The sequence below is a fragment of the Sander vitreus genome, chromosome 5 (genome assembly GCF_031162955.1).
Source record: "Sander vitreus isolate 19-12246 chromosome 5, sanVit1, whole genome shotgun sequence".
Lineage (NCBI taxonomy): Eukaryota > Metazoa > Chordata > Actinopteri > Perciformes > Percidae > Sander > Sander vitreus.
In genome coordinates this window covers 33972370-33999768 of record NC_135859.1, presented here as the reverse complement: position 1 = coordinate 33999768, position 27399 = coordinate 33972370, and the positions used below count along the sequence as shown (strand labels likewise).

The following is a 27399-nucleotide window of genomic DNA, read 5'->3' as shown; positions in this document are numbered from 1 at the left end:
CACCCACATGGTCGGTAGGTGAAGACAATATAGCTCTCCTCCTGCGTCCTCTCAATGAAAGTCACGCAGGTGTGCTTCTCCCAGTGGCGCATGGCTTGGCGGAATATCGCCCGCTGGCTGCCTGAATAGGACGACAGAGAGGATGAGATCAGTGGAGCTGACAGAAACACACTCACACACATTTTATAGAAAGAGGAGAGAGAATAGAAACAGCTGGAAACAGAGTTACATAGAGAGTTACTGGAAATGAAGTCATGCAACATTATAATGTAAACCATTACTTTTTCATAATCTTGTATTTATCATGTAAAAGCTGCACTGCTTATTTTGCTTTTTGAACAATTATCATAAGAACTTTTTGACTGTATGACTGGTGGTAATTATCAGTTTTATGTTCATTTAAGAAAAAAAACGTTATATGATAATAAAGAGGCGTGGTTTACTTGTGTTATTACATTATCTGGGTCACATAACAGCAATATAACCACAAGATGTATCATAGTAAGGTTAACAACGAGCTACAAACTCATTTTCATCAAAAAGAGCCGTCCTCCAACCTGGAGAAATAACATTGGGCTCTACTAGTGCTTAGGGACCGTCTATAAACTACAACACCGACACAAAAATATTTATTAATTTAATGATTAAATAACGTAGGGTCTCCAAACTTATTTTTTAAAGTAAAGTGCTGTAGTACAACTAGCAGGAGACAAGTTATAATTGAGGAAAGTTTGGAGACACTACCTTATTTAATCACTAAATTAATAAATATTTTTGTGTCTGTTTTTGTGTTTGTAGTTTGTAGACAGTCCCTAAGCGCTCGTCTTACTGCCGTCTCACTGCCAGCTGCTCGTAGAGACCAATGTTATCTCTCCAGGTCGGAGGACGGCTTGTTTTGATGAAAATGAGTTTGTAGCTCGTTGTTAACCTTACTACGTTAGGAAAGATGCGTCGTTTGTGATTTAATACCAATATGCTATAGAGTAATTGATCCCGGAAGTTCGAATCTGTGAATATCTTTCTAACTTTGCTCACGTTTATAAAACCGAGGGCACAGATTATGAATCCGCGCGAACAGTTTATAAAATCTAGTGAACAGATTTTTATTCTGTGCACACAGTTTAGTTTTCTTTCCTCAGCTGACCCCAGGGGGGCTCCGTAGAATTGTTACAGTTCTAGCCTCGATACTTTACATACACATTACACCATGTACATAACTTGTGAAAGAAAAGAATGCTATTTTTATATAATGCCTCTGCCCGGGTCTGATTTTTTAGTTACAAAATGATTTACGGCAGGTAGACGGCGCTACAGAGCACACATTCTGACGGGTCACAGATTTCAGCTGAACACTGGAAAAGCCTATGTTAGTGAGTATGCAGGTAAAAGGTAGCAGGAGATTTCTTTATATAGGCCTAATTGTGTTTTAATTTTCTTTTAGAAGTTATCAGTTGTAGTTATGGCTGAAACTGGGGCAGGGCCATCACAGAAAAGAAGGACATTAAACAAAGAACAATTAAAAGCTAAAAGGAAAAGTGAAAGACGATGGGCGAAACCCGAGTTATAGTGCGTTCCATTTAACTCGGAACTCAGAAGCCGGAGCTGGGAATGACGTCACACCCAGGTTGAATGCGTTCCATTTATAAGTCAGATTTTCATTGTTTTCATTAGCTCTAGCCAGGTTAGCCATTGTTAGCAATACCAGTTTATAACATCGCATTACGCTGTTTTAGTGCATACAAACAGCGTAGCAACATGTCCACAGATAGAAGTTGGACAGGACTGTGTGTTTACGACTGATTTAGTTAGACACAAATAAGACAGAAGTGCTAATAACTTTGTGTTACTACAGCTTTCACAACTGTTGATGCACGGAGCAGCCATGTTGGATTTTGAACTCAGGCTACTGTGAGGTTGCTCAGAAATCCGAGGTCAGGGGGCGTTTTTTCCGACTTTGACCTCGGAAAATCCAAGCTCCGAGTACAAATGGAACGCACTATCACACTCGGTCGGGCTTTCAACAGATGGAGACAATTACGGGATTGTAAATGATTCAAAAAGGCCCCCGAACTGGCCCTCAGGTACACCTGTATTACTAATATGTCTATTTCATTCATAAAATAACTTGCGCAATGTGGTTGTACGTCAGTAGCCGACATTAAATGACGTCCCCCTTCCATTTAGCGCGGACGTTTTATTCCTTTCAGCCCGTGTTTGCCTGCTATTTTCTTTTCCCTTGTCCCCCTGTAACGTTAACTGTGTAAAGCGTCCTTGGGTTTCATGAAATGCGCTATATGAATCTTAGTTATTATTACATTGGTTGCTACAACAAACTCTTAATGCTTTGGCTCATAACACAGTGAGAGCGATACCCGGTTTAGCTCACTATATATCCAAAGTAGGCTAAGTTACCGTATGCAACACTTGAAATGCAACAATGCATCTGTAACGTATTCTCTTATTGTAAATGAATGAATGAAAGTATGTATCTGTCTGAGTAAAACATTCATCCCGACTATATGACCTCCCCGTAACGCTAATTCCTAGACCTTTACGACAATAAGTGTGGTAAAAACAATACCGCTTTTGTCCAAAGGGGCCGCTGAAATCAACACAAACTGAAAGTAACATTTAGCCACTTTAAAGAGAATGAGTAAATCGTTGTCACTTACCACTAAAGTTTCCACTGATGACATAGGGAATAACCCCTTCAGGCCAAACGCGCTCAGGTCTGGAGGTGGCCGCCCGTTTCCTGCGGCGTGAACCTTGCCTGTTTTGGCTACTCTGGTTGGTTGACCCTGAAGAGTTCAAATAAAGACAACAACAACAACAACATAAATGACATTTCTGAGTCTGACGGAGCAAATGTTTCTCCAACATTTGCATGAAGAGCAAATATGTTTTCCCCAAGAATAGTTCCTTGGGGGACAAAAGAGACTTTTCTTTTAATCCTACAAACTACAGGACATTATTCAGGGTTTGATGTCATTCAGACGTTCTAATTATTATTTCTCATTTAGGAAATTACATTTACTCCCTTGAAGAGACATTTGTTCAAGCAACATTTGCACAAATGGATTTTATTGAAGCCGATTTCTTTCTTCTTCCAAATTAATTTCACTGTTTTAATGTCACTCAAATGCACATAAATGCAGAGTAACCATGGAGACTAAGCTCCCACTAAACGTGCTGATTATAATAAGAAACATCCATATATGAAGCACATACAGCACAATCTCCCTACTGTACTTCATTATGCTGCTGTACAGGCGTAATGTGACTGAAAATATAGCAAATATATATAACATATATAACTCCATTAGATATAAAACCATTTTACAGAAAATGTTATTACCTGACAATGGACACCTTGTCGGGGATTAACCCTTACTTATACACTATATAACTATTACAAATGATATGTGAGCAAAAACGTAATGAGCAATACTTGAATTAAGAAGTTTCTTATCATTAAAAGGTGCTGTAGGTAGGATTGTGAAGATCCAGGACTTAGCCAAACAATGTGAACAATGTGGGGGAGGGACTTCTCAGTCCCCCCGGCCCTGATTGGTGCATCTAAACAGGGAGTGGTGGATTTTTGCAAATCACACTACAGGCTGTAGTGTAATGACCTGCTTCATGTAGTTCTACTGGAACATAGGGTCAGTTTCAGAAAATATGACAGAAGGTTAGTTTTAGTTAGTTAGTTAGTCTTACCTACTGCACCTTTAACCCAACATTTACTTTAGTCCGCCATGTTACTGCGTTAAAATGAAGTGAACTCGGAAAGTCGTGTAGCAAAAACTTTGCCGACTTTCAAAGTTGTTCAAACTTGAGGGGGTCATTCAGGTAAATTTTACCAGTCGGGAACTCGTTTTTCCAATTATTCCGACACCACATGAATGAAGCATAAGCTCCGATTGCGGAGATAGCGAGATGGGAAGAAACATCCGGTGCGTGTCAGACTTTATGCCAGCAACGTATACATCCGTTGAGCCAGACCACTGACCTTTGATACAGTTCACACAGTGCAGGAATTTAGTGGGTGTGTTAGAAAGAAAGAAGATTTTAAGCCATACCATTAACATTTATATAATGTGGTGTTTTACCTTAATATTGTTCCTTCTATTTTTTCTTCATTTGACTAAAACATTTATGGATAGATAGCATTCATGTGCTTCCGATTCCTAAACCAATTCTTGAAAAACTGACATCAAAGAAAGGCTCTTTTATGGATTTTTTTTTTAAATTGAAAATGATTTAAAGTACTTCAATATATAATAAGTAAACCTAAGTCACCTAATAATAATAATAATGTATACTTTATTAATTGCGCAAGGGGAAATTACAATACCTAACACATAACTATAATAATTTAACAAATAACAGTTACACTATTAACAAGTAACAACAAAATAAATGTTGTTAAGTTGGTATGCCAACCAGCTTCAAACTTTAGCAGTTCTTTTGCAGAAAAATGACCATATTTGCCTTCTCTGGCAAGAAACACACCTCTCCTGACTTATGGCATGTCCTACACAGGAGAAAACTCTCTCAGATGGTGTCCAAGAGGCCTGGACACACAGGTATGAGTTTGAAAGGGCAGACAATTTGGGGATTCTGTCCCGCCTCCCCCACCACCAGGCTACAGGGTCTTGTCCTGAACGATAGACTAGCAGAGCAAGTGTAATATGTTTACTAGAGATCACGTGCAGTCAATGGTTAATATGCTTTTACGTCCGTTTTGGTGAGCCCAGAGGGAAAATATGGCATTTTAAAAGTAGCCTGCATTTACGATAGCTTGCTAACGGTAGACTACAGAGAAAGTGTGATATTTTTACGTCCGTTTTGGAGCGTGTACAAAACGCCGTCTATCAGCAGCTGTGATTGTAGAGTGCACGTCGGGGGAATAGCGCGGACATGAGCTTCACACCGCGAGCGGGCACGTGTGCCACTCGCCGTAAAAGGGAGAAAGAAAAAAGAAAATATTTCAGTCGGAACCGAAATGAGGAACTGAAATTTGCTTTTCTAATCCGGTCCGAATACTACCGTTTGTGTAGGAACCGGTTCTATAGTGGAACCGGGTTTCGGTACCCAACCCTAGACACTGCAGGTTTTCTTTCCACATAACAGCACTGCGTTTCTCACATTTGGGATAAATCTGTCAGTGTTTCACTTTAATGAAGACCTGCAGAACTCCCCATGGTGCATCGATGCCTGTCCCTGGTTCAGGAGTTAATAAATGATTAATTTAACGTTTATTAAAACAACTAATTAACACGTTGACCTCTATGCAATGAGGAGTTTTACGTGACCGCTGCAGAAAACAATAGAGTAGGGATTTCTGGCACAACTTCCCCTACTTCAAAAAAGAGAAATAGTCTGAGTATGCCAAAACTCCAGCAACACTTGTAGTTTACTATAAAGAACAATTTTATTGTGAGACAGAACCTGGATGACACTGCTCAAGGCTGAAACATGTCCGTCTTACAATAAAGTTGTTCTTTCTAGTATAAATATCACTGTAGAAACAAAGACAAGTACATCTGGTTTGAGTACATCCTGCACATGGATAGTTTTTCCACAACAATTCTTGAAGCCGTGGGTCTACGAGCCCTCATCATTTTTTAACTATATTTGAGTAACATGCAAGCTAGAGTTTGCACTGTTTATTTTGTTATTGGCTGGAACAATGTGTTCTGTCGAGTTTTAGCCTGAAAGAGTAAATCTTAGCAGCCTGGCGGGATCAATTAGCACGTACACTTGTGCATGTGTTGAGGAAGAGTCTGATAACAGCCAAATGTGCTCGGTTAACTGATAAGAAAGAGTGCTGGGGAGGCAAAACTCGTGGAGGATGTGTTAATTACAATAATATGATAAGCCACGGAAGGGAGGTTTTTAGGGCAAAGGTTGTATTACTTGTAGTTCTGATCGTGTTTTTTCCTCAACCAAATGTCCCTGCTCTTTGATTTGTGCACGGCAGACAACAAGGGCTGAGAAATAATACGGATTAGAGTTGGGATCAGGCAAAGAGTAGTCACTGCGGAGGAGGGTCTGGCGAGTCCACACAGCATTCCGGGATGGGATGAAAACTTGCTCTGGTTTATTGGCATTTCTTCAAACTACTCACAATCGTCTTGGGCCGGACAGTGCCGCTGCAAAAACAGTCCCTGGAAGGAACTTGTTTTGGTGGAACGTGTACGTTCAAAGGTTGTTTTAGTCGTGCAACAGAAAACTCAGATTGGACAGATAGTCTAGCTAGCTGTCTGGATTTACCCTGCAGAGATCTGAGGAGCAGTTAACCATAGTCCTCACAAATCCACCAGAGTTTAAAATTACAACACAAAGAAAGAGGAAGGTAACGGACATCCGGCCGAATAAAGGACATCCGGCGGAGTTTCCGGCGGCAATGGAGCAATCCCGGAAGTGGAACCTTGTCGATATAGACTAGGCGGAGAAATACCACCACACATGTAGAGTAGAAGGTTAACCATACAGCCAGAGCTACAAAGATTAATCGATTAGTGGTCAACTATAAAATTGACTACCTACTACCAACTATTTTGATAATCGAGTTATCATTTTGAGTCATTTTTTATGAAAACAAACTCAAAAATCTCTGATGTCAGCTTGTAAAATGTGAATATATTTTCTATCTTTGAGTTGTGGATAAAACAAGACATTTGACGACATCATTTTGGACTTTGGGAAACACTGATCCACATTATTTCACCATTTGATAGACCAAACAACTAATCGATAAATCGACTTTGAAAATATTGTTAGTTGCAGCGCTACATACAGATGCTGTGTTCAGGTTCATAGTCCAGTGAGTTGAAGTTAGAGTATCCTTTCCACTACACAACAATTGGATGCACAGTGACTAACCTGCTAAAGTTGACAAATATGGATACTGAATCTATTGAATCTGAGTCTGTTGTAGTCCTGATCCATGAATCTCCTCTTTACTCACTGCCTCAGGTGTCCCTATTGAGTCCATAAATCAAATCATACCCACTGGCTATTTTGAGAGTCAAAATTAATTTCTAAATGTTTCTTTTCCTCAGCATGCTCATTACCTCGAGTAAAAAAAAAAAAAAAAACAGCGAACTGACGCTGTTCAAACAAACAGCAACGTGCACATTCTTGTTGGTACGAGCTCACCTACAGTTTATAGGATTGTGAAGCCCATTGGTCCCTGCTGACTCACGGCTGTTGCCTAAATACTACTTTTTATTTTAAGAGCAACTATTAAGCTGACAAAGCCTTGCAATTCTTGTCGAACATGATGATACAGGTGTAGCGAGGCGTAGTGATAACAGGACAATTGTAGGCATAAACATTTAAAGAGAGCTCATCAAAAACACAAAAACTGCTCCCCGACAGGTGCTGCTGCCAACTCTCAGCTGGAGAGGATCTGAGTGGTTTGACAGTCGTGTTAGAGAGTGAAATGTTCTTTTTTAGAATTATTCCTCAGGAGAAACGCAATGTGTGAACCATGTTCATAGCAGATTTTATTTCATTAAAATTAGGGCTGCAACTAGCAATTATTTTCATATTCGATTATTTTTTTCAATTAATCAATTAGTTGTTTGGTCTATAAAATGACAGTGTTTCCTAAAAGCTGAAGTCCTCAAATGTCTTGTTTGGTCCACAACTCAATGATATTCAGTTTACTGTCACAGAGGAGAGAAGAAACTAGAACAATATTCACATTAAAGAAGCTGACATCAGAGAATTTTTCCATTTAAAAAATTACTCAAATCAATTAGTCAATTATCAAAATAATTGGTGATTCATTTAATGGTTGACAACTAATCGATGCATTGATTATTCTTTGCAGCTCTACTCATACCTGTCTGTTGCCTGCCGTTCTCAGATACCAAATAAACAAAATGTTAATGTCAGTTTACTAGTCATTAGGGGAAGTACTCAGCCTGTGAAAACAGTCATAGTATAACGTCTTCTGTGGCTTTGGAGGTAGCATTCTCAACTCAACTTGTCAGCTTTAGTGTCGAATTATCTCTTTACGCATTGCTCTAAGACACATTGAGGCCCCATTATACAGAAAGCTGAGTTTGTCCTGAACATTTTGTTATGAAACACATGGGTATCAGGTTAAATGCAAGTACCCTTAAAAGTTACATTTAAATAATTTTATAGATGACAACTGCTTGATTAATCATTGCAACTCTAATCTAGAGTGCCAATCCAAAACACTTTGCTTCAGTGCTCGAACAAGGGATTGTCCCCTCAAATTGTGATCTTTAAAGCAGTGGTTACCTGTGTCTGTGTGATTAACGATTTGGACGGTTCTCTGAGCCAAATCGATGATTCTGTCCACTTTGAACGATCGTAGGTCCTCCTCATCCAGAGCAATGTCTCCCAGAAAGGCAACTGAAACAGACAAACAGAGACGGCACATGTCAGACGATTTTAAGAAAACTGCCCGATACGGAGCATCCGCTCTGAGCTGCCGTGTTGCCTCGAGCTTTTCCTGCCGCTCAGACAGCGAAGGCTGCATGGAGGCCCAGTCAAAGCTTGTTGTGCAAGGCCTAGAGCGTGTAACACATACATATAAAAACATATACTACATTCCTTTCTTGCTTCGGTTCTGTTTACCCTTTCATGCAGGGAAATAGCAATAGAGTTGTGAAACAGCAGTGTATCTGTTTGGATAGGAAGGCCTCCTTGTCTTGACTCCAAATTATAGGATAGAAATGTAAGCAGCAGCATATTGCACATGGCTCAAGATGGTTCATGCAATAAAGACAAGAAACCTTACCGATGACATGATTAACTGCTTTGCAGTTCTCGCTGCCTCAAAAAAATCCCAGAGCATACTATTCAACTCAATTCAGTTTATTTAAGAAGGAGACAGTGCAAATTAATAAAACGCTTGATTGTATATGGGTTAAATGCCAGATTTACTCTGGCCGAGATGTTAAAAAAGACAACACAAGCAGAGCAGAACTTGGCACTAATCAAGACACAGCACAGACCTAAAAGATTAGCAACAAAACAAATCACAAAGCAGAATCTCATTTTGGACACTCTGTTTAAACTTCTGCCCTCGGGCAGACGTTTCAGGGCAATTAAAACACGAGCAAACAGACTATCCAGCTATCCAGAAGCCATAACTGCTCTTAAAGCGCTACTTGAGAATTAAGAATAAATCGTGAATGTCTTGTATGTGTAGTAGGTTTGTGTTTTTGTGTCTTTACTTTCTTTCTTTTATAATTTTCTGTCTCTTTTTATATATTTTTATAGTGATTTTAAGAGGGCCTTTTTTCTGATGTTTGCACTGATAGGACTGCATCCAAATTTGTTGCAGATGTACAATGACAATAAAGACTAAAATCTATTAATTACACCAAGTTAAGTCCAGATTGTTACCAAAGAACAAAATTCTCACTGTGTGCTTTGGCGTCCTCGGATAGTTAATGAGAGCTATCAGATATGCTACAGTGAGACACTGACACTGCCTCAGTGGAGTAATATGGGGCACCTTGAACAAGTAATAGGCTAGCTCTTTAATGAGGCCAAGGAGTAGGAAAAATAACCAAACAGTCCTACTTTATGAGGAATGTGTTTTATGGCAGTGATTAACCAGGGGTGCTTGTACCCCAGGGGGTACTTCTGCTAGTGCCAGCAGGTACGTGGAAAGATTGTGGAACAGCAATTATGATTTGATTAAAAGAATGTATCAAAAAATAAAACCTGAACACAGGAATATTAAACAGGTAGCTAAAAGTAAGGAATACATGAATGACAGGAATAAATAGCTAAAAGTATTGCATAAGCAACTGAAATGGTGAGCTAAAAGTACTGACAAAACAGTTTAAATAGTTAGCTGAAACTTCTGATTAAAAAGTTCAAATGGTTAGCTAAAACTACCGACTAAACAGTTCAAATGGTTAGCTAAAACTACCGACTAAACAGTTCAAATGGTTAGCTAAAACTACTGACTAAACAGTTCAAATGGTTAGCTAAAACTACTGACTAAACAGTTCAAATAGTTAGCTAAAACTACTGACTAAACAGTTCAAATGGTTAGCTAAAACTACTGACTAAACAGTTCAAATGGTTAGCTAAAACTACTGACTAAACAGTTCAAATGGTTAGCTAAAACTACTGACTAAACAGTTCAAATAGTTAGCTAAAAGATATGGATAAATGGTCGAAATAGTTAGCTAAAAGTATTGCCTAAGCAGCTGAAATAGTTAGCTAAAACTACTGACTAAACAGTTCAAATAGCTAGCTAAAAGTTGTGGATAAAGGGTTGAAACGTTTAGCTTCACTCCCAAGTAGCAGTAGTACGATTGCTGACCAAACCAACCTTAGTATTCACTGTTTGTTTATATAATGAATAGTGTCATACATTTGCACGCCAGTTCATCTAACAGGGCGGTGGGGTTAAACCAAAAAGGTTGGGACCCACTGCTTTATGTGATTCCTTACTAAATGCCCTATTTCTGTGGAGGATAAGTTAACAGTCCTCTCCACAGAGACGGGACGCTCACTATTACCGGCTTTTAACACCAGCACGTCTTTAGAATTTATGGCCCGTTTTGTATGCAGTAGTTGGGGGGGGTAGAGAGAGTGGGGGGTGGAGGGAAAAGCAAAGGGGGGAGAGTAGGGCAAAGGGGTGGCACTGTAATATTTTTCTGAACAGGAGATGACAACGAGAAGGGAAGGGAAGAGAGAAAGAAGGCATATCCTCTCTGCCCACACCGCAGCTCTGAATAGGGAAGGCAGATGTGGAGCACAAAGAAAATGACAGCCTTCTGCATGTGTGTTTGGAGGTTAGTGTGGTGGAGGGGAGAACCAGCCAGAGGGGTAAGAAGCCAGGAGAATCGCTAAACTGTGAAGTTAATGGGAGTGATTCACAGTAGTTGTTTTTCAATAGTTTAAATCTGTAAATCTTCAATATTGTTGTTTTTATTTATCATTACAACATCTTGTAATTGAACTTGAAAAAAATAACAAAATATGACCAAAAAAAATAAGACAAACAACGAAAATCCAAACATTCAACAGTAAATGTACGAGGGAGATGTAAACCTAAACACATTATACAACTTAAAGTAGAGCTGGGCGATATGGAAAAATCTAATATCACGATATTGTTGGCCACATACCTCGATATCGATATTGTGGCAATATTGTAGGGTTGACAATTGGTGCTTACAAGAAAATATTTACACAATGAGATTTTTGATAATCATTATTAATGTGTATATAATAACTAAGTGGGTAAAGACTAATGGGTAACAGTCTGGTAAATTCAAAAAATGACATCACTTTACTGTAATCCAGCCATTAAAACCAGGGACAGACAACACTTATGTCATATCACGATATCCAAAATCTAAGACGATATCCAGTCTCATATCACGATATCGATATAATATCGATATATTGCCCAGCCCTAACTTAAAGCAACACTAGAGAACTTTTTGTAACTTAAAATAATGTTTCCAAAATCGTTTCAGTGGTTCATCAACTCGTAACAGGGTGAACGGCACTTCTGCATTGGCTTTGCGGCTCTCTACCGGCTATAACCGCACTATGCAAGTTTGCCAGATCGGGTAGTGGATCTGTAGTTCGAATGAGACATAATGGGACAATTCCGCTTCCAACCTATAGGGGGACCGAAGCGGGAAAAGTTCTCTAGTGTTGCTTTAAAGGTCCCATATCATGCTCATTTTCAGGTTCATACTTGTATTTTGGGTTCCACTAGAACATGTTTACATGCTTTAATGTTAAAGCGTTAAAACACTCCATTTTAACGCCTGTTTCTTTAAGCCCCCCTCCTGAAAAAGCCCAGTCTGCTCTGAGTGGCCAGCATTTCCAGGTCTTCTGCATCTGCGCTCTCTGCACTGTCATTGCAGCCGGGGAACGACTGTAACGGCAGTTTAACAACACGTTTTACCTATATTTTGACATCACAACTGTACAGAAGTCCTGACGGCTCGTTTAAAGGCACCGTTTCTGATTACGGGCTGTGTGCATTTCTCTGTGGAAAAGACATGAAAATCTCATTTATTTTACAATATTGGACCTTCAAATATTTTTGTGAGTGTTTAACCAATTATGTGAGAGGTCTTAATAACTTTCTTGTTTGTTACTATCTTAGAAGCAGAGTCAAAAAGATATTTTAGCAACATAACATACGGACATAAAGTGTGATCTGACGCACTCTAACCTTGTGGCATTTGCCAACGAGACACACAAGTTTAATGGCATGGTCAGTAGAATGTCTGTATTACAATTCAGAAACAAGACCGTGTCTTTTAATATTAGTGCCAATTTATTACAACTTTCATAAAGCAATAAATGGAGCAACTAAATCTTCAATGTGTCACTCCGATAAAAGCTACACTTATTGTGAATTGAAAGAAAATTGAACTTGATTTCATCTAGTTTAGTGGCAGCTCATGGCTTTCTTTTTCCACATTTAGCTTGGAATAAAAACCATCCAGAGCAAGGATCTTTAATCTCCTGCACTCGTATATAAGTTTGACAGAGGTCTGAGACAAGAGAGAAAGGGAAAGAAAAGCACAATAGAAACAAAGACAAAGCTCTTGGCTCGCATCCCTATTCACCAGAAGAGTATTATTGAAACAATGTGGAGCTGGCTTTAATAGATACAAGGCAGTCTTCCAAGCTGCAGGACGTGGAGGATGCACGGCAGAATGACTGTGTCTGGGATTAGAGGTTAATGACAGCCATAAGAAAAAGGTGTAGATCGCAGCAGGCAAGACGGGGCGTGCACGGACGACAGGTTTAAATTCCAGAGGTCATAAGGATTTCTCTAATTTGTGCTCACAAAAAAACACTAATTCACTTCAACAAAATCCCAGAGACACAAAACAGACAAGTCACAATCAGCGCTCGTACTGACAGCCAATACCAAAAGCAGCAGTGATAAGGGGAAGCTACCAGATGTCGCGCAGTATAGGATGGATAGGCTGACTAAAGAAGGACATTTTCTCTCTTTTATCTTCACTTTTTTATTTGATTCCCAGAACTGGCTGAGCGCTTAAAAGAACAGGCTTATGTTGTTTATGGCTTATGGTACTTAATTCCAAGTTGCTGTCATATAAAGGCCATAAACACTAAGAAAAAGTATTCAAAACAATCCTCTCAAACCCCTTTTTTCACTCATCGACTGAGGAAATTTAAGCAATTGGAGGATGTTGCTTTTCACAGACAGAGCAGCAACTATTAAATTAACCTCCAACTATTTTAAGCGATTAATCGTTAAAAGTCATTTTCTATGAGAAAAAAAATGAGTACAAATTCTCCGATTCCAGCGTCTAAAATGTGACTACTTTTCGGTTTCGTTCAGGGGAGGAGCGTAGGCATGGCCCCTGGTGCTCCAGCCCTGAATGTTTTCTCAAAATCTCCAAATCTTTTGGCTGACTTTAATGTCTTTTAGAGGCTGTAGTAGGTTCCATTTAAAAGCTAGAGTGAAGCTAGATATTTGTATCATATGAAACCAACGCTCCAGAGTTAGGTCATATTTGAGCGAGGAAAAAACTGGCATGGCCATTTTTCAAAGGGTCCCCTTGACCGCTCACCTCCAGATATCTGAATCAAAAATGGGTTTTCTGGGTACCCACGAGTCTCCCCTTTGCTTGAAAAATAGTGCAAATAGCTGTCGTAAATGGGGAGGGAGGGAGCATGTCCCCCATAGGTTTGGGCTGAGCCCCGAATGTTTACAACATCCTCTGTGACAGTAAACTGAATATCTTTGAGTTGTGGACAAAACAAGACATTTGAGGACATCATCTCGGGCTTTGGGAAACACTGATCCACATTTTTCACCATTTTCTGTCATTTTATAAACCAAACAACTATATAGATTAAATTGAGAAAATAATCGTCAGATGAATCGACTATGAAAATAACCGTTAGTTGCAGCCCTACATACAGTGTCAACCTGCATCATATTAGCAGTGTTATGTGCATGCTGTGACCAAATAACCAGGTGCGGGCTCCCTCCCACCCCCGTGAGGTTCACAGAAGGCTGCGCTCTCTGCCCAATCACGCACCACCTCGCCAGAGACAGGCCGGTTAATCCGCAGTGTCATTGTTCTCAGACAACAGTGGAGATTGAAGTGAGCAAATGCACGGCCCAGCGGCATTAGGACTCATTTCCCCCGGGCACAGCAGTCGTCCTGGAGATGCTGTTGCAGGTTTATGGAAAGACTCTCAGGGATTGTGAATTAATCCCCTTGTCTCCTGGCTTTAATTATCCACAGGCGCACGTTTTTTTTAGGGAATCTTTTGTACACAACTCTAGGCTGGGATTGAGGGCAGGCTATGGAGAAAGGTGATAAACTCATCCAGATAGTAGTACCAGCACAGACACACGTGTGTTGTACTGTAGATTAAAACCCAGCGAACGTGGCAGATGGCAAGTGATCACCGTAGAGTACCGTGCTGCATCTCTTCCCAAACATTATTCATTACCTAAATGACAACAGCTGCAGCTGTGATATGAATATCTATGCAGGATTGTTAGGTAATAACACTGGGGTTTTAAGCTGTCGTTCTGGTTTAGATGTCTATTTTCTTCTTTTTTTTGTCAGAGAAAACAACAAAACGTATATGTATATAAGTATTTCTCGATTAATCGATTACTTGGTTGGTCTTTAAAAATGTCAGAAAGTCGTGAAAAATGTGGATCAGTGTTTCCCAAAGCCCAAGATGACGTCCTCAGATGTCTCGTTTTGTCCACAACTCAAAGATATTCAGTTCACTGTCACAGAGGAGAGAAGAAACTGGAATCAGAGAACTTTTGACCGTTTTTTTCATAGAAAATGACTCAAACCGATTAATCGATGATCAAAATAGTTTCCGATTCATTAATTAGTTGATTGATTAATCTTTGCATCTCTAAAACACGTGTGTGTATATTCTACAAACTAATGAGACTAAACAAAATACATACAAACAACATACAGACCTTTCGTGAAACCTTTGATGAAATATTGGATTGGAACATATTCCATGTGTGATAAAGTCCAAATCCATTGCATTATTTTTTAGTTAATCTGAACCATCTAACCATCTAATCCTTCTCATCTCAAAACCACCCCCATCAATCAGCACATCCAGCCAGATTACACATGAGATCTCAATCAAATTAATCCCATTGATTCGTGTAATGCTCTAGCCTTGACCTCTGCAGTGTCAAATGCTCCGCCACTAGTCCCATGAATCTCGTTCCGTGAACACCCGAGCCCAACATCTGCCACTGAAACCTGCACAAACATTAATACTAAGCCGACACAGACACTGACGCCAGCCTATATTTAGAACTCCACTGTGAGGCCACGTTTACTCCTCACTGTGCTCATTAGGGGTGGGGAAATAAATCCGTTCACGTATGTATCGGGATTTCTTTTGCGAGGATTTTTAAAATCAATTCTTTTCCCTAGAAACGCAATTTTTATTATATTTGGTTTGTTTTTACCGATGATCCACCTAAATATTTTCTATTTAAACTGTACCGCGGACGGCGACTACATCATGTCAGTTTCCAGCAAAAACAGAGCGAAAGCAGAAAATGCCGAAAATCCATGTTATGTTCTCTACAAATGAAATAAATGTCAGAATGACTGACTGACATGGCATCCTTCTTAGAAAACCATCAGTTTTCAGAAATGTCTCATGATATATTGTCTAGGGGTGATGAAATGAATCATTGCATCGATGCATCGTGATGAGGACCTGGGCGATTCTGCATCGATGTAGTGACAGACCATTATCGATTATTACCTACTGACGTTACTTGTTGATTTTCCGGTCAGACTCCGCTACATTCAGGAAGTGTCTTTTTTAAGAGCACATAACATAAAAAGGGGAGTTCATATATATCTGACTGCTTGAATTTGTTGATGAAAACCAGGTGTAGCAATTATATAATAATATTGAGGAGGTGATGCATCGTGATATTGAATCGATTGGAATCCTTCACAGGATAATCGTAATCGAATCGTGAGACCAGTGAAGATTCACACCCCTAATATTGTCTCTGGAAGTGTATTATACAACTTCTGTTTTGGTTAAAGGTCCTATGACATGCTGCTTTTTGGATGCTTTTATTTAGGCCTTAGTGGTCCCCTAATACTGTATCTGAAGTCTCTTTTTATATAGGCCTTAGTGGTCCCCTAATACTGTATCTGAAGTCTCTTTTATATAGACCTTAGTGGTCCCCTAATACTGTATCTGAAGTCTCTTTTTATATAGGCCTTAGTGGTCCCCTAATACTGTATCTGAAGTCTCTTTTATATAGACCTTAGTGGTCCCCTAATACTGTATCTGAAGTCTCTTTTATATAGACCTTAGTGGTCCCCTAATACTGTATCTGAAGTCTCTTTTATATAGGCCTTAGTGGTCCCCTAATACTGTATCTGAAGTCTCTTTCCAGAAATTCAGCCTTGGTGCAGAATTACAGCCACTAGAGCCAGTCCCACAATGAGCTTTCCTTAGGATGTGCCATTTCTGTGTCTGTAGCTTTAAATGCCATTGAGGAGGAGAGAGGGGGGGGCAAGGTGGAGGGTGGGGATGTGGCCTTGACTAGCTTGCTATGGGCAAAGCAGAGAAAGGGGAGGTAACCTTTCCGCTTATGACGTCATAAAGGGAAGATTCCAGATCGGCCCATCTGAGCTTTCATTTTCTCAAAGGCAGAGCAGGATACCCAGGGCTCGGTTTACACCTATCACCATTTCTAGCCACTGGGGGACCATAGGCAGGCTGGGGGAACTCATGTTAATGTTAAAAAAAAAACTCATAAAAAAGGAAATTTTCATGCCATGGGACCTTTAAAAAAGGAAAAGAAAATTGCAATACTCAATACTATATCGAATCGCAACTCTTCTAGAATCACAATAAATGAAAATAGCAATACAAATCGAATCGGCGCCCATGTATCACAAAAGAATCTAATCGGGATTTAGGACAAAAGCATACGGTCCCAGCCTTAGTGCTTATAGAGATGTTTAGACAGCCTTTCCCTTCACATGACCTACTGATGAGGGATGAGAGAACTCGGCCAATATGTAAGCACTATTGGAATGCATCACAATAGCCTGGCACCGCCTTTCACAGCCTGTGTTTGGTAACAAACGCTGCATTTGAATTCCTATAGGGGCCAAAAAAAAGGTGATTACCATTTGAGGTGTGTAAAAGTGGAGGTATCACCCTTCAGGTTTCATTCTGTACCAGCCCTTTATGCCAAATGCGGCCCAGTGTAGCCATTGTCTCTTTAAACTAGAGCCCCAAAGATTAATCAATTAATCGATTAGTTGTCACCTATTAAAGTAATCGCCAACTATTTTGATCATCGATTAATCGCTTCTGGTCATTTTTTATGAAATAAAAGTAAAAATTCTCTGATTCCAGTTTGTTAAATGTGAACATGTTCTAGTCTCTTCTCTCCTCTGTGACAGTAAACTGAATATCTTTGCGTTGTGGACAAAACAAGACATCCAAGGACGTCATCTTGGGCTATGGGAGACACTGATTGACATTTCATTTTCTGACATTTAATAGACCAAAACAACTAGTCGATTAATCGAGAAGATAATCGACAATTAAAATAATTTATTAGTTGCAGCCCTACTCCAAACATGGTCACGGTGTGTTTAAAAATTACACCAAATAAAAAGTAGTAAAGTATCAAAGCCTGTGTAACTGCGAGTGTTGAGACAAAGCAGGGATAAAAAGTAAGGAAAAACAAAATCCCAACTAAGGAATGATGAATAGTTTTATGCAGGCCTATTGTCGTGTAAATGGTATACCTGTCTCCTCTGTAAAAACAACACCAGCTGTTTGTTCAGCACATGCTTACCTTCACATTTCCTAACACTGCAATTTAAGCCCAAGGCAGGAGAGGGAAAAAAAGTCCACTTATCTGCACTCTGCTCATTTCACAAAGGTAGAGCCGCAACTAACGATTCATTTCATTGTCGATTCATCTGTTGATTATTTTCTCGATTGATGTATTAGTTGTTTGGTCTCTAAAGTGTCAGAAAATAGTGAAAAATGTGGATCAGTGTTACCCAAAACACCAAGACGACGTCCTCAAATGTCTTGTTTTGCCCACAACTCAAAGATATTCATTTTACTGTCACAGAGGAGAGAAGAAAACCAGGGGCGGAGCCAGATGTTGTAAACATTCGGGGCTCAGCCCAAAACCTATGGGGGACATGCTTCCTCGAAGAGATTTTTTTTCTCTCTCCCATTTATGGCAGCTATGGCACCATTTTTCACGCAATTTGATAATAGAATGCTTAAAAATCTGTTCATCATTTGTGTAAAGCTACATGGGATTATCATGTAGTGAACACGTCTGTAAAGGGGAGACTCGTGGGTACCCATAGAACCCATTTTGATTGTTTTGTCCACAACTCAAAGATATTCACTTTACTGTCACAGAGGAGAGAAGAAACAAGAACATTTCACATTTAAGAAAGTGGAATCAGAGAACCTTGACTCAAACAGATTAATCGATTATCAAAATAGTTGGTGATTAATTTAATAGTTGACAACTAATCGATTCATCTTTGCAGCTCTACAAAAACGTTAACTACGGTATGATAAGAAGAGGGATTCTGGCGAAGTCTCAAGCTACAGCCTGACATTCAAGTCGTTATTTTCCAATAAAAGTCTCATCCCAGCCACAGCTGAGATCGAGCCTGTCGCCACACTGCCGCTTCACTCTTATTGGCAAAACGAGAGCAGCGTCAGCTGCAAAGGGCACACAGCAAGAGACCACCTCCCCTTTAACATTTCACACTCCATCAAGCCCATTAGCAGATTGGATTTCCCCGCTCATCCCTGCCACTGCTTACTGATATACCCTACTGCCAATCGAAGTCCCTCTAATGACTCGTCAGCTCGCCAGCCATTTGTCTTTTTTTAATGTCAGCAACACACAGCATTTGAGCTCCTTTTGGATGAATAATTCATGGACACACAGCAGGGTTAATCAAATTTGACAAAACTTACTTTCGCCATCCAATTCAATTCAGTTTTATTCATATTCACAAATCACAACAGAAGTTATCCCAGGACACTTTACAGATAGAGTAGGTCTAGACCACACTCTGTAATTTTCAAAGATTCAACACACACAGCCTGGTGTGAGCAAAAGAGCAGGTTTTTCTTCTATGAACAGATGTCCAAAGCAAAGTTTAAAATGTGGATTAACTAAACCTGGAAGATTCACCCCGCAACACTTTCCATAAATAATAGCTATCTCTATTCACCACAAGTGGAGGGAACGGGAAAAACTATTTTTCCAGATTACGGGGACGTAGCGCCGGTGAATTATTCAGAAAAAACAAACTGTGAATAATGAAGAAGTGACTGTTAAGCTGCTCATTATCGTAGACTAATTGGACATCATTTGAGCCATTTAAATGAGCTCTCCCAAAAGCATTTGTTGTTAGGATCCGGACACTCAGGCATTAATGTAATGCAAGATTAGTTATGATTTAGCTCTGACGACAAACATATTGTTCCAACTAACACACCGAGATGGTGCCAATAGATCGGCTCCCTAATCACCTGAAACCCTGCAGAGCGAAGTGGCAGGGGTCCTGTCATGTAAGAAAAACACCCAGCGTGGGTTCAGCTACACAGCCTGCGTTCCATGATAAAGGAAAAGTATCTGCTTAAGTGTTGCTTAAAGGCCCAATCATGAAGTTCAACAGACAGCCCCATCTCATCACCAGAGCCGGACCGAGGGAGGGAGGGAGGGAGGGAGGGAGTTCGGTAACGAGTGTCATCTGTTTTTTGAGCTGCCTTTTTAGGCTACATTTACACTACTACATTTCCATTTTATGCTTTGTAGATAGCTCCAGTAGCAGAACTAATCTGCGTCCATATTAACCTTCCTGTTGTCCTCGGGTCAAATTTGACCCATTTTTAAAAAGTTTCTAGATCAAAATCTTTGGGTTTCTTTCAACCAAATTGTCAAAGAAAAATATTCATGGTTCCATACACTCTTCACACGTAAAATAAATGATCAGTTCAGTATTTTAATCACATTTGAGCGATTTATTAAATTTTATAGCATTTGAAAAAAGAAAAATGGTAAAAGAATGTTGAAAAAATGTCTAAAAAAAAGCTTCAAAAACGTCAGAAAAAAAACCGACCAAAACGTCAAAAAAGCGTAAAAATAAACTAAATAAACGTCGAAAAAAGTGACAAAAACGTTGGAAAAACTTTTAATTATAAATTTAGACCCAGGAAAACGGTCGAAATGGTTGACGGGAAGACAACACAAGGGTTGACATGTCTGACGACACGTATCACATGACCATTCTCACACACTGGGCATGTGCGTGCCGGTGTAAACAGGAAGTAGATTGTCTGACGTTACTCTGCGGTTGAAAATCATCGATGTAGAAGTTGAAAATACAGAAAATATCTGATCCAAATCAGTGTTTTAATAAATGCCTTTTCAATGACTGTCATGTTAACAAAGGACTTCAAACTAACATTTTGGGGGTCAATTCTTAAAGTAAACATTAACCCGGTGCATTATAAAAAAAATATTTGACGGTTGCTTCTCGCTTGTACAATTTACAGCAGAAGTATCATATGAAACTAGACGATCCTAAGGAATCCATGTCATGACTCAAACTGATTAATCCATTAAACTATCAAAGTAGTTGCTGATTAATTTAATAGTTGACAAACAAACTTATGATAAAGTAAAAGTCCTGAAACTTAGTGGTCAAAAAGAATCCAGCTGTTGTATTTTAAATGGCCAAATCTCAATCGAGGCCCGACATCGAGCGGCGAGAGGAAAAACACAAGCCGCTGTGTTGACGGCAACAAATTCTTCAGAGGCAGCAAGCAGACTGCGGATAACCTTCCAAGCCCCCTCGTAAATGGCCTCACTCACCTCACCTGCGCTGGACTGGCACAGTGCGGCCGTCCTGCCCTCCACCTTTCCAGCCGTGCTTTCCCTTGGCACGAAATGAATGACCTACAGTCTGTGTGAAGGAGAGAGCTGGCTGCCCAGATAGACCAGGGAACCACTTGCATAAGAGAGGACAAGAGAAGACGGGGGTGTAGTTGCCCTGTTTGTAGTCACAGTAGTGCACTTCTGGTACTGCTCAGTTGCAGCCGGAAATTCCAACGGATGTCCTTCTTTTCGGCCGGAAGTCCGTTACCTAACGCTTTCTTTGTGTTGGAATTTTAAACTCCGGTGGATTTCTGAGGACTATGATTAGCTGCTCCTCAGATCTCTGCAGGGTAAATCCAGACAGCTAGCTAGACTATCTGTCCAATCGGAGTTTTCTGTTGCACGACTAAAACTACTTTTGAACGTACACGTTCCACCAAAACAAGTTCCTTCCAGAGGCTATTTTGCAGAGGCACCGTGGCTCCGTCCGGCGCTTAGCACCGCCCAAGACGATTGTGATTGGTTTAAAGAAATGCCAATAATCCAGAGCGCATTTTTCTCCCATCCCGGAATGCTGTTTGGACTAGCCAGACCCTCCGCAGCAGCACTGCGAAGGAAGGTCTGGTGAGTCTGGCGGATTATACAGTATGTCAAGACTGCATTCACTTTCAAGAGGACAACAGGAAAACAATTTCACATGTGTATCCCCCAGTCAGTTAGTAAAAACCCTGACATGGAAAAACAGTGTTAACCAAGGACAGCCATACAGAGGACAGGAAGGAACTGCACTGAGCATTACTGCTTTAGAAACTTCACACGGCTGTAAGCTTTTTTTCCTGGACGGAAGCACAGGACATAAAAGTGCTGACCTGGAGGCCACAGAAAGCGATCAAGTAGACTCAGTGCAGGGATGTGCTTGAAATATGAGGAAAAAAAGAGAGAAAATCAATAATCCAAGAATCATGATCTATAGGGCTGGGTTTTAAAAAAAAAAAAACGATTTTCCATTCAAATAGATGCCCAATTAAATGATCTGATATCAATTCATAAAATCCTGAGTTGATTTTTTTTTTTACTTTTAAGAGACTCTGTTTGAAGGCTAGAGTGAAGATGTTGGTATCTTATGAAAAATAGTCCCGCATTTCCAGACCTATATCTCCACAGCGCTGTGGAGTAAAGTCTGCCTGCACCACAGATGCATTCTGGGATAGGAGGAAAACAAGGCTCTAGGTTGTTTGCATTTCTTTAAACCAATCACAATCGTCTTGGGCGGCGCTAAGCTCCGGACGCAGCGACGGCGGCTCTGCAGAATAGTCTCAGGAAGGAACTTCTTTTGGTGGAACATTTACACCCCGCAAAAGAAAACGCCCCATATAATATTAACTGAAGTTAACTGTTGACACAATACAGTAAGGTGAGATATTTAAATGAGCTGATACATTGTTAAACCTCATTAGCTCTTACCAGTGTAATTCCGTGTGTACTTCGTCCACAGCAATCCCACCAATCAGTCCCAAAACGTCCCAGTTAGAGAGGAAATGACCTAAACATATTCTTAGTAAATCTTTACAATCATTCCCTGAAAGAACCAAGCGGGCCTGACTTGTTGCACCATCCAAATGTTCTTTTAAACTTGACATTTTAAGCTTGTAGATTGCTAGCTCGAAGGTTGTTGTGGTTTCCCGTAGCGAAGGGATTTTGAGAACGGCAACACACAGAGAACAGAAGTGGAGGGACACCACACGCCGGATGTCAGGCAATCATCCTGGAAAGGTACTGCTGTTAAACCAGACTATATGCAACTAGATGATCTAAGGAATCCATGTCATGCTAAATAACGCTCCAAAGTTAGGCAAGACTTTGTTGCAAAGGGAAAAACTGACATGGCCATTTTTACGGATGTATGGCTTCGGGTTTACCATCTCTGAATCACCCTCTGCAATTTGTTGTGGTCACTCAAAACTCACTGACTGTAGTCTGTAAACTTGCACTTTATTGTGCTGACTGCTGTAGTGTGTTCATGTTAAATAAAAAGTAGATTCATGTAACTGCTTTGAGAGTTAATTCTAATAGTCCAGCAGGCTAGAGGGTTCCTTGTAGGGCAGCACGACATGAGGAAAATATCTAATTGAGATTATTTTGACTGATATTGTGATTGCGATATGATTCACGATATTGGGGGGAATGATCATTTTTGTATCATTATTCTCATTTTCATTGAAAATATATATATAGAAAATCAAAAATAAATGATTGAAGTGTGATTTTTTTGCAAGGATCTGTACCAAACAAAGATTTTCTTTCTTTAGTCTGTAGGATAGGATTTGTAGGCCGGGATGTGTCTGCAGCACCACAATACTTTATTTTAGAATGATTTCACACATATTTTGCCTTTAACAAATATTGCGCCCCCCCCCCCCATGCGATTTGGATATTTTACTAGTTCATATTGCGATTTCCATAAAATTGCGATTAATTGTGCAGCCCTAGTTCCTTGTACAATTCACAGATCTACTAGTATGGAGTTAAGTATAGTGACAAATGGTGTCTCTGGCGGATGGGCTGAGGAGTAAATGGGAGAGCTGACACATCTTGGACACGCTGCTTAGTAGGAAGAAGGAAAGCAGGTGGGTGTTGGACGAGCTGGAAAACAGTAAGGGTTAAACGAGTGGGAGTTTGTACTGTTTGTGACCGTCTCCCATCCACCTGTGCGCAGACAGACCCAGAGGAAACCATAAACAAAACTTCACTCCATCTAAATGACACTTAATCCCGGATTACTAATAATGATAACATCCCACACAAACACCAACGACAAGACGAATACCAACCCTGACTGGGGATTAGCAAGTGGGGATGTCCCTAATGACACATTTCCAGAGAAATAGCAACAGTTTCTTGGAATAAACGGGAGAGAAAAAAAATCACTTGAAATATTTACACTGCATCATCGACCCTCGGTTAGTTTACCCGTCAGTCTAAAAGGAGTCATCTGAACGCCACGTCAATCCATACTAGTGACGCAAAAACAATCTGCTGTGAGCACTCGAATGACAGTGAAGCAAAAACAGGAAGCAACATCTTCACCGACTCGGTCATTAGACCATGGTTCATCTGCAGCCTGGCCTTTGCCACATTCAGTGGTGGAAGAAGTATTATTTAGATCCTTTACTTCAGTAAACGTACTAATACCACACTGTAAAAATACTCTATCACAAGTAAAAGTCCTGCAGTGAAAATGTTATTCATGTAAAATTATGGAAGTGTCATCAGGAAAACGTACATAAAGTATTAAAAGTAAAAGTACTCAGTGCAGAAGAATCCTCCCATTTTAGAAACACGAAACGATCCAAACAGTTCTGTCAATCAACTAAGTGTTTGATCGCCTAATTGTTTCAGCTGGACCTGTAGGCCTGTATACTGTCTGGTAGCTTAATATATAATACAACATCATATTTCATAAAGCACGTGTTTTGTGTGCAAAAATCTTGATTTGTAAAGTAACTAAAGCTGTAACAGATGAATGTAGCGGAGTAAAAAGTACAATATTTCTCTCTGAGATGTGTAGCGGAGTAGAAGTAGAAAGTGGCATGAAAAGAAAAGACTTAAGTAAAGTACAAGTACCTCAACATTTGGACTTAAGTACAGTACTTGAGTAAATGTACTTAGTTACATTCCACCACTGGTCATGTTTATGTGAAGCCCCATCTTTACACCCCCCCCCTCCCCTCCACACTCTGCTCTTCTTTTCAGGGGAAAGATGAAGAAAACAGATAGCTGGGGTGTAGCTGACAGTTTGGAGGGTTGAAATTGTGCTTTAGAAATCCACTGCCACATCAGAAATTGTCAAATGCCTAATCGGAAAGCACTTCCAGAACTTTAGAGGTCATTTTGAGCGACGCCAACTCTCTGTATCTGTAACCTGAATACTTTCACCAGATGGAAAACACAATCTGTTCAAACTCCCCCAAAGGGATTTGGCAAGACAGTGAGTTCACAGTATGCACACACACACACACACACACACACACACACACACACACAGAGAGATTACAATGTCAAGTCAGATATGCTTCTGCCAAATAATGGTAGAAAATATGCAGGTTTCACCACAGCAGAAAAGAAACAGACCCATTTATACTTTGAGCCATGAGACAACAGCCAACAGAATTATGTGCATAATTTCTAAGCTCCACTGTACTCTGATCTCTCCCCTCCTCCACTTTGTTTTAGTGGCCATGTGAACAGCCGGTGGAAGAAGAAAAAAAAACAACAACAAAAAAAAAAAAAAACACTATTTGTGCAGTGACAAAAAGCAACCAGAAAGGGAGCAGCACAAGTCTAACAATCAAAGTGCAGAAATCCTCCGTTTGCCCAACAGCTCAGGCTTTTACACAGCAGAGCAGAGCGCCTGCAGCAACTACATGATCACGTTTAAAAAAAATACAAATATGAAAGTGCATTTGCCGCAAACAGCAAGCTGTAACTTTTCAACAAGCACTCAAGCCAAAACTTTTGAAGTCTCAAGAAATGTATCCAGCCACTCATCCTTTTTATTTTCATTTTCAGTCTTACAATCCTTGAAGCCGCTCTCTCCGAGCTCGATTACTATCCAAGCTGCGACTCCGTGAGTGTGCTTTTAAATGTTTCAAACTGCACAAACTATGTCACTCAGTACAAAAACAAATGCACACAATGTTCCATCAAGCCTTTTAAAAACTACATCCACTAACTGTCATCTCTTTAAAAAAAAAAAAGCGTTTCTCCGGCCGATCTCTGCGAGCTCCACAAAACACATTCGTGGCATGTTTCCTACCTCCACATAAAAAGGTGAATCGCACAGCACAGGGCTAGAAAAAAGAAGGGGGAAAACATCTCACCAGCTTTACAGGGATCCTTATAGTCGATCGCCTCTGATGTGGCAGTAGGCTCCACATAGTAGCCCGGATCAATCGCTTCCAAATCGATCGCCTGTATCACGCCGAGACAGGATAGGAGACACAAACATCTCGCCGTGAGATCCATTATTGTGGTGAAGGGAAAACGGCGAAAGACGAGGGATAAAGGTAAAGGAAGAGAGAGGGACATAGAGGGAAAGAGAGAGAGAGACAGAAGAGTGAGTGAGAGAAAGAGAGAGAGAGAGAGAGAGAGAGAGAGAGAGAGAGAGAGAAAATGGGAGGTTTTTTGTGGGGGGGGGTGGGGGTGGACGAGATCTCTCCGGAGGGCGGGTTTTAATTCCAGCCTCTCTCCGGTGTCTCCTTGGCTCTGGGGGCAGTGGTTTCTCTCCTCCAGCCGGAGCTTCAGGCGACTGCTGCCGGAGAAACTTTGATGATCTGGCGGCTCCGCAGGTAGAGCCGGCCCGAACCAATCTGTTGCCCCAGGCAACATTTCAGACGTTTGTGTAGCTTTTTCCTAAGTTTTATGTCGTTTTTTTTTTTTTTTTCAACAATTGTATTGTTTTCAACTTTGTTGTCGTATTTTCAACATTTTTGTCGCTTTTTTCAGTTTTTCAGTTACTTTTCCCCGAACTTTTAGGCGTTTTACCGACATTTTTATCCGACGGTTTTGGTGGGTTTTTTTTCCTCGATGTTTTGTCGTCGTTTCTGGTGATTTTTACCCGACATTGTTGACGTTTTTTTTTTCATGCAAAAAGCGCTTTTCCAACCTTTTTACTGACACGTTTGGCGTACGTTTTTTACTAGGCTATTATCTTCAACTTCTCTTGACTCATTTGGACTGCCGGCGCCCCTAGCATCTGCCCATATACTGCCTATGCCCGGGCCAGCCCTGTCCACTCCACAGGGGCGGTGAAAATGTCCTATTACTCGATGATGTCCCTGTGCTTTTTTAATGCTCCCCAGTCGGCACAGGATTTCCATATACCCACTTAAAAATGCCCAATGACACGTAACAACATACTTTGCATTGTAATTTTGATATATTTTGAATTGTCATCTGTGCTTTTCACATAGGCTAAATAAAGGTATTTCCACCCCAAATTGGTGCATAAAAGTGTGTCAGAATGCAGGAAATGAAGTCGTTGATGCTCAAAACTTCTCTGGGGGAGGACACCCAGACCCCCCCCACTATGAAATGCCCCCCACCAAAAGGCCCATTCTGGCCCATATATAGAGTATTGGCCCATACATATACAGTACAGTGTAGCCTACCCACTACAATACATTAGACTACACCACTGCTTGAAGAGCATATGAGGGATCATAACGTGGCTCACTGCATGTTATCTCTTTGTAAAAATAATAGTGGTGGTTTCTCCTCTGCTGCCGCCATTATCCTTCTGTTTATAGACCTTAATGATAGGCTATTACCTTTGATATTAAATCGAGCAATCATCGAGTCATCATATTTAGCTCCCTGGGGCAAGAGCTTGCTGAAAAAATGGCCCCATGGAGCAGTGGTGGAAGAAGTATTCAGATACTTAAGAAATAGTACTAATACCACAC

At 40.4% G+C, this 27399-nt stretch overlaps 1 protein-coding gene across 1 annotated transcript in view; it reads right to left on the bottom strand.

Annotated features, from left to right (window-relative positions):
• bmp1a (bone morphogenetic protein 1a) overlaps positions 1-26069 on the bottom strand; it is a 63898-nt gene extending 37829 nt beyond the window's left edge. Inside the window, 4 exon segments of the mRNA XM_078251607.1 lie at positions 4-121; positions 2673-2798; positions 8284-8397; positions 25816-26069. Of these exon segments, the coding sequence (XP_078107733.1) occupies positions 4-121; positions 2673-2798; positions 8284-8397; positions 25816-26023 (566 nt within the window). The 5' untranslated portion in view covers positions 26024-26069.
• Between the last annotated feature and the right edge of the window lie 1330 nt (positions 26070-27399).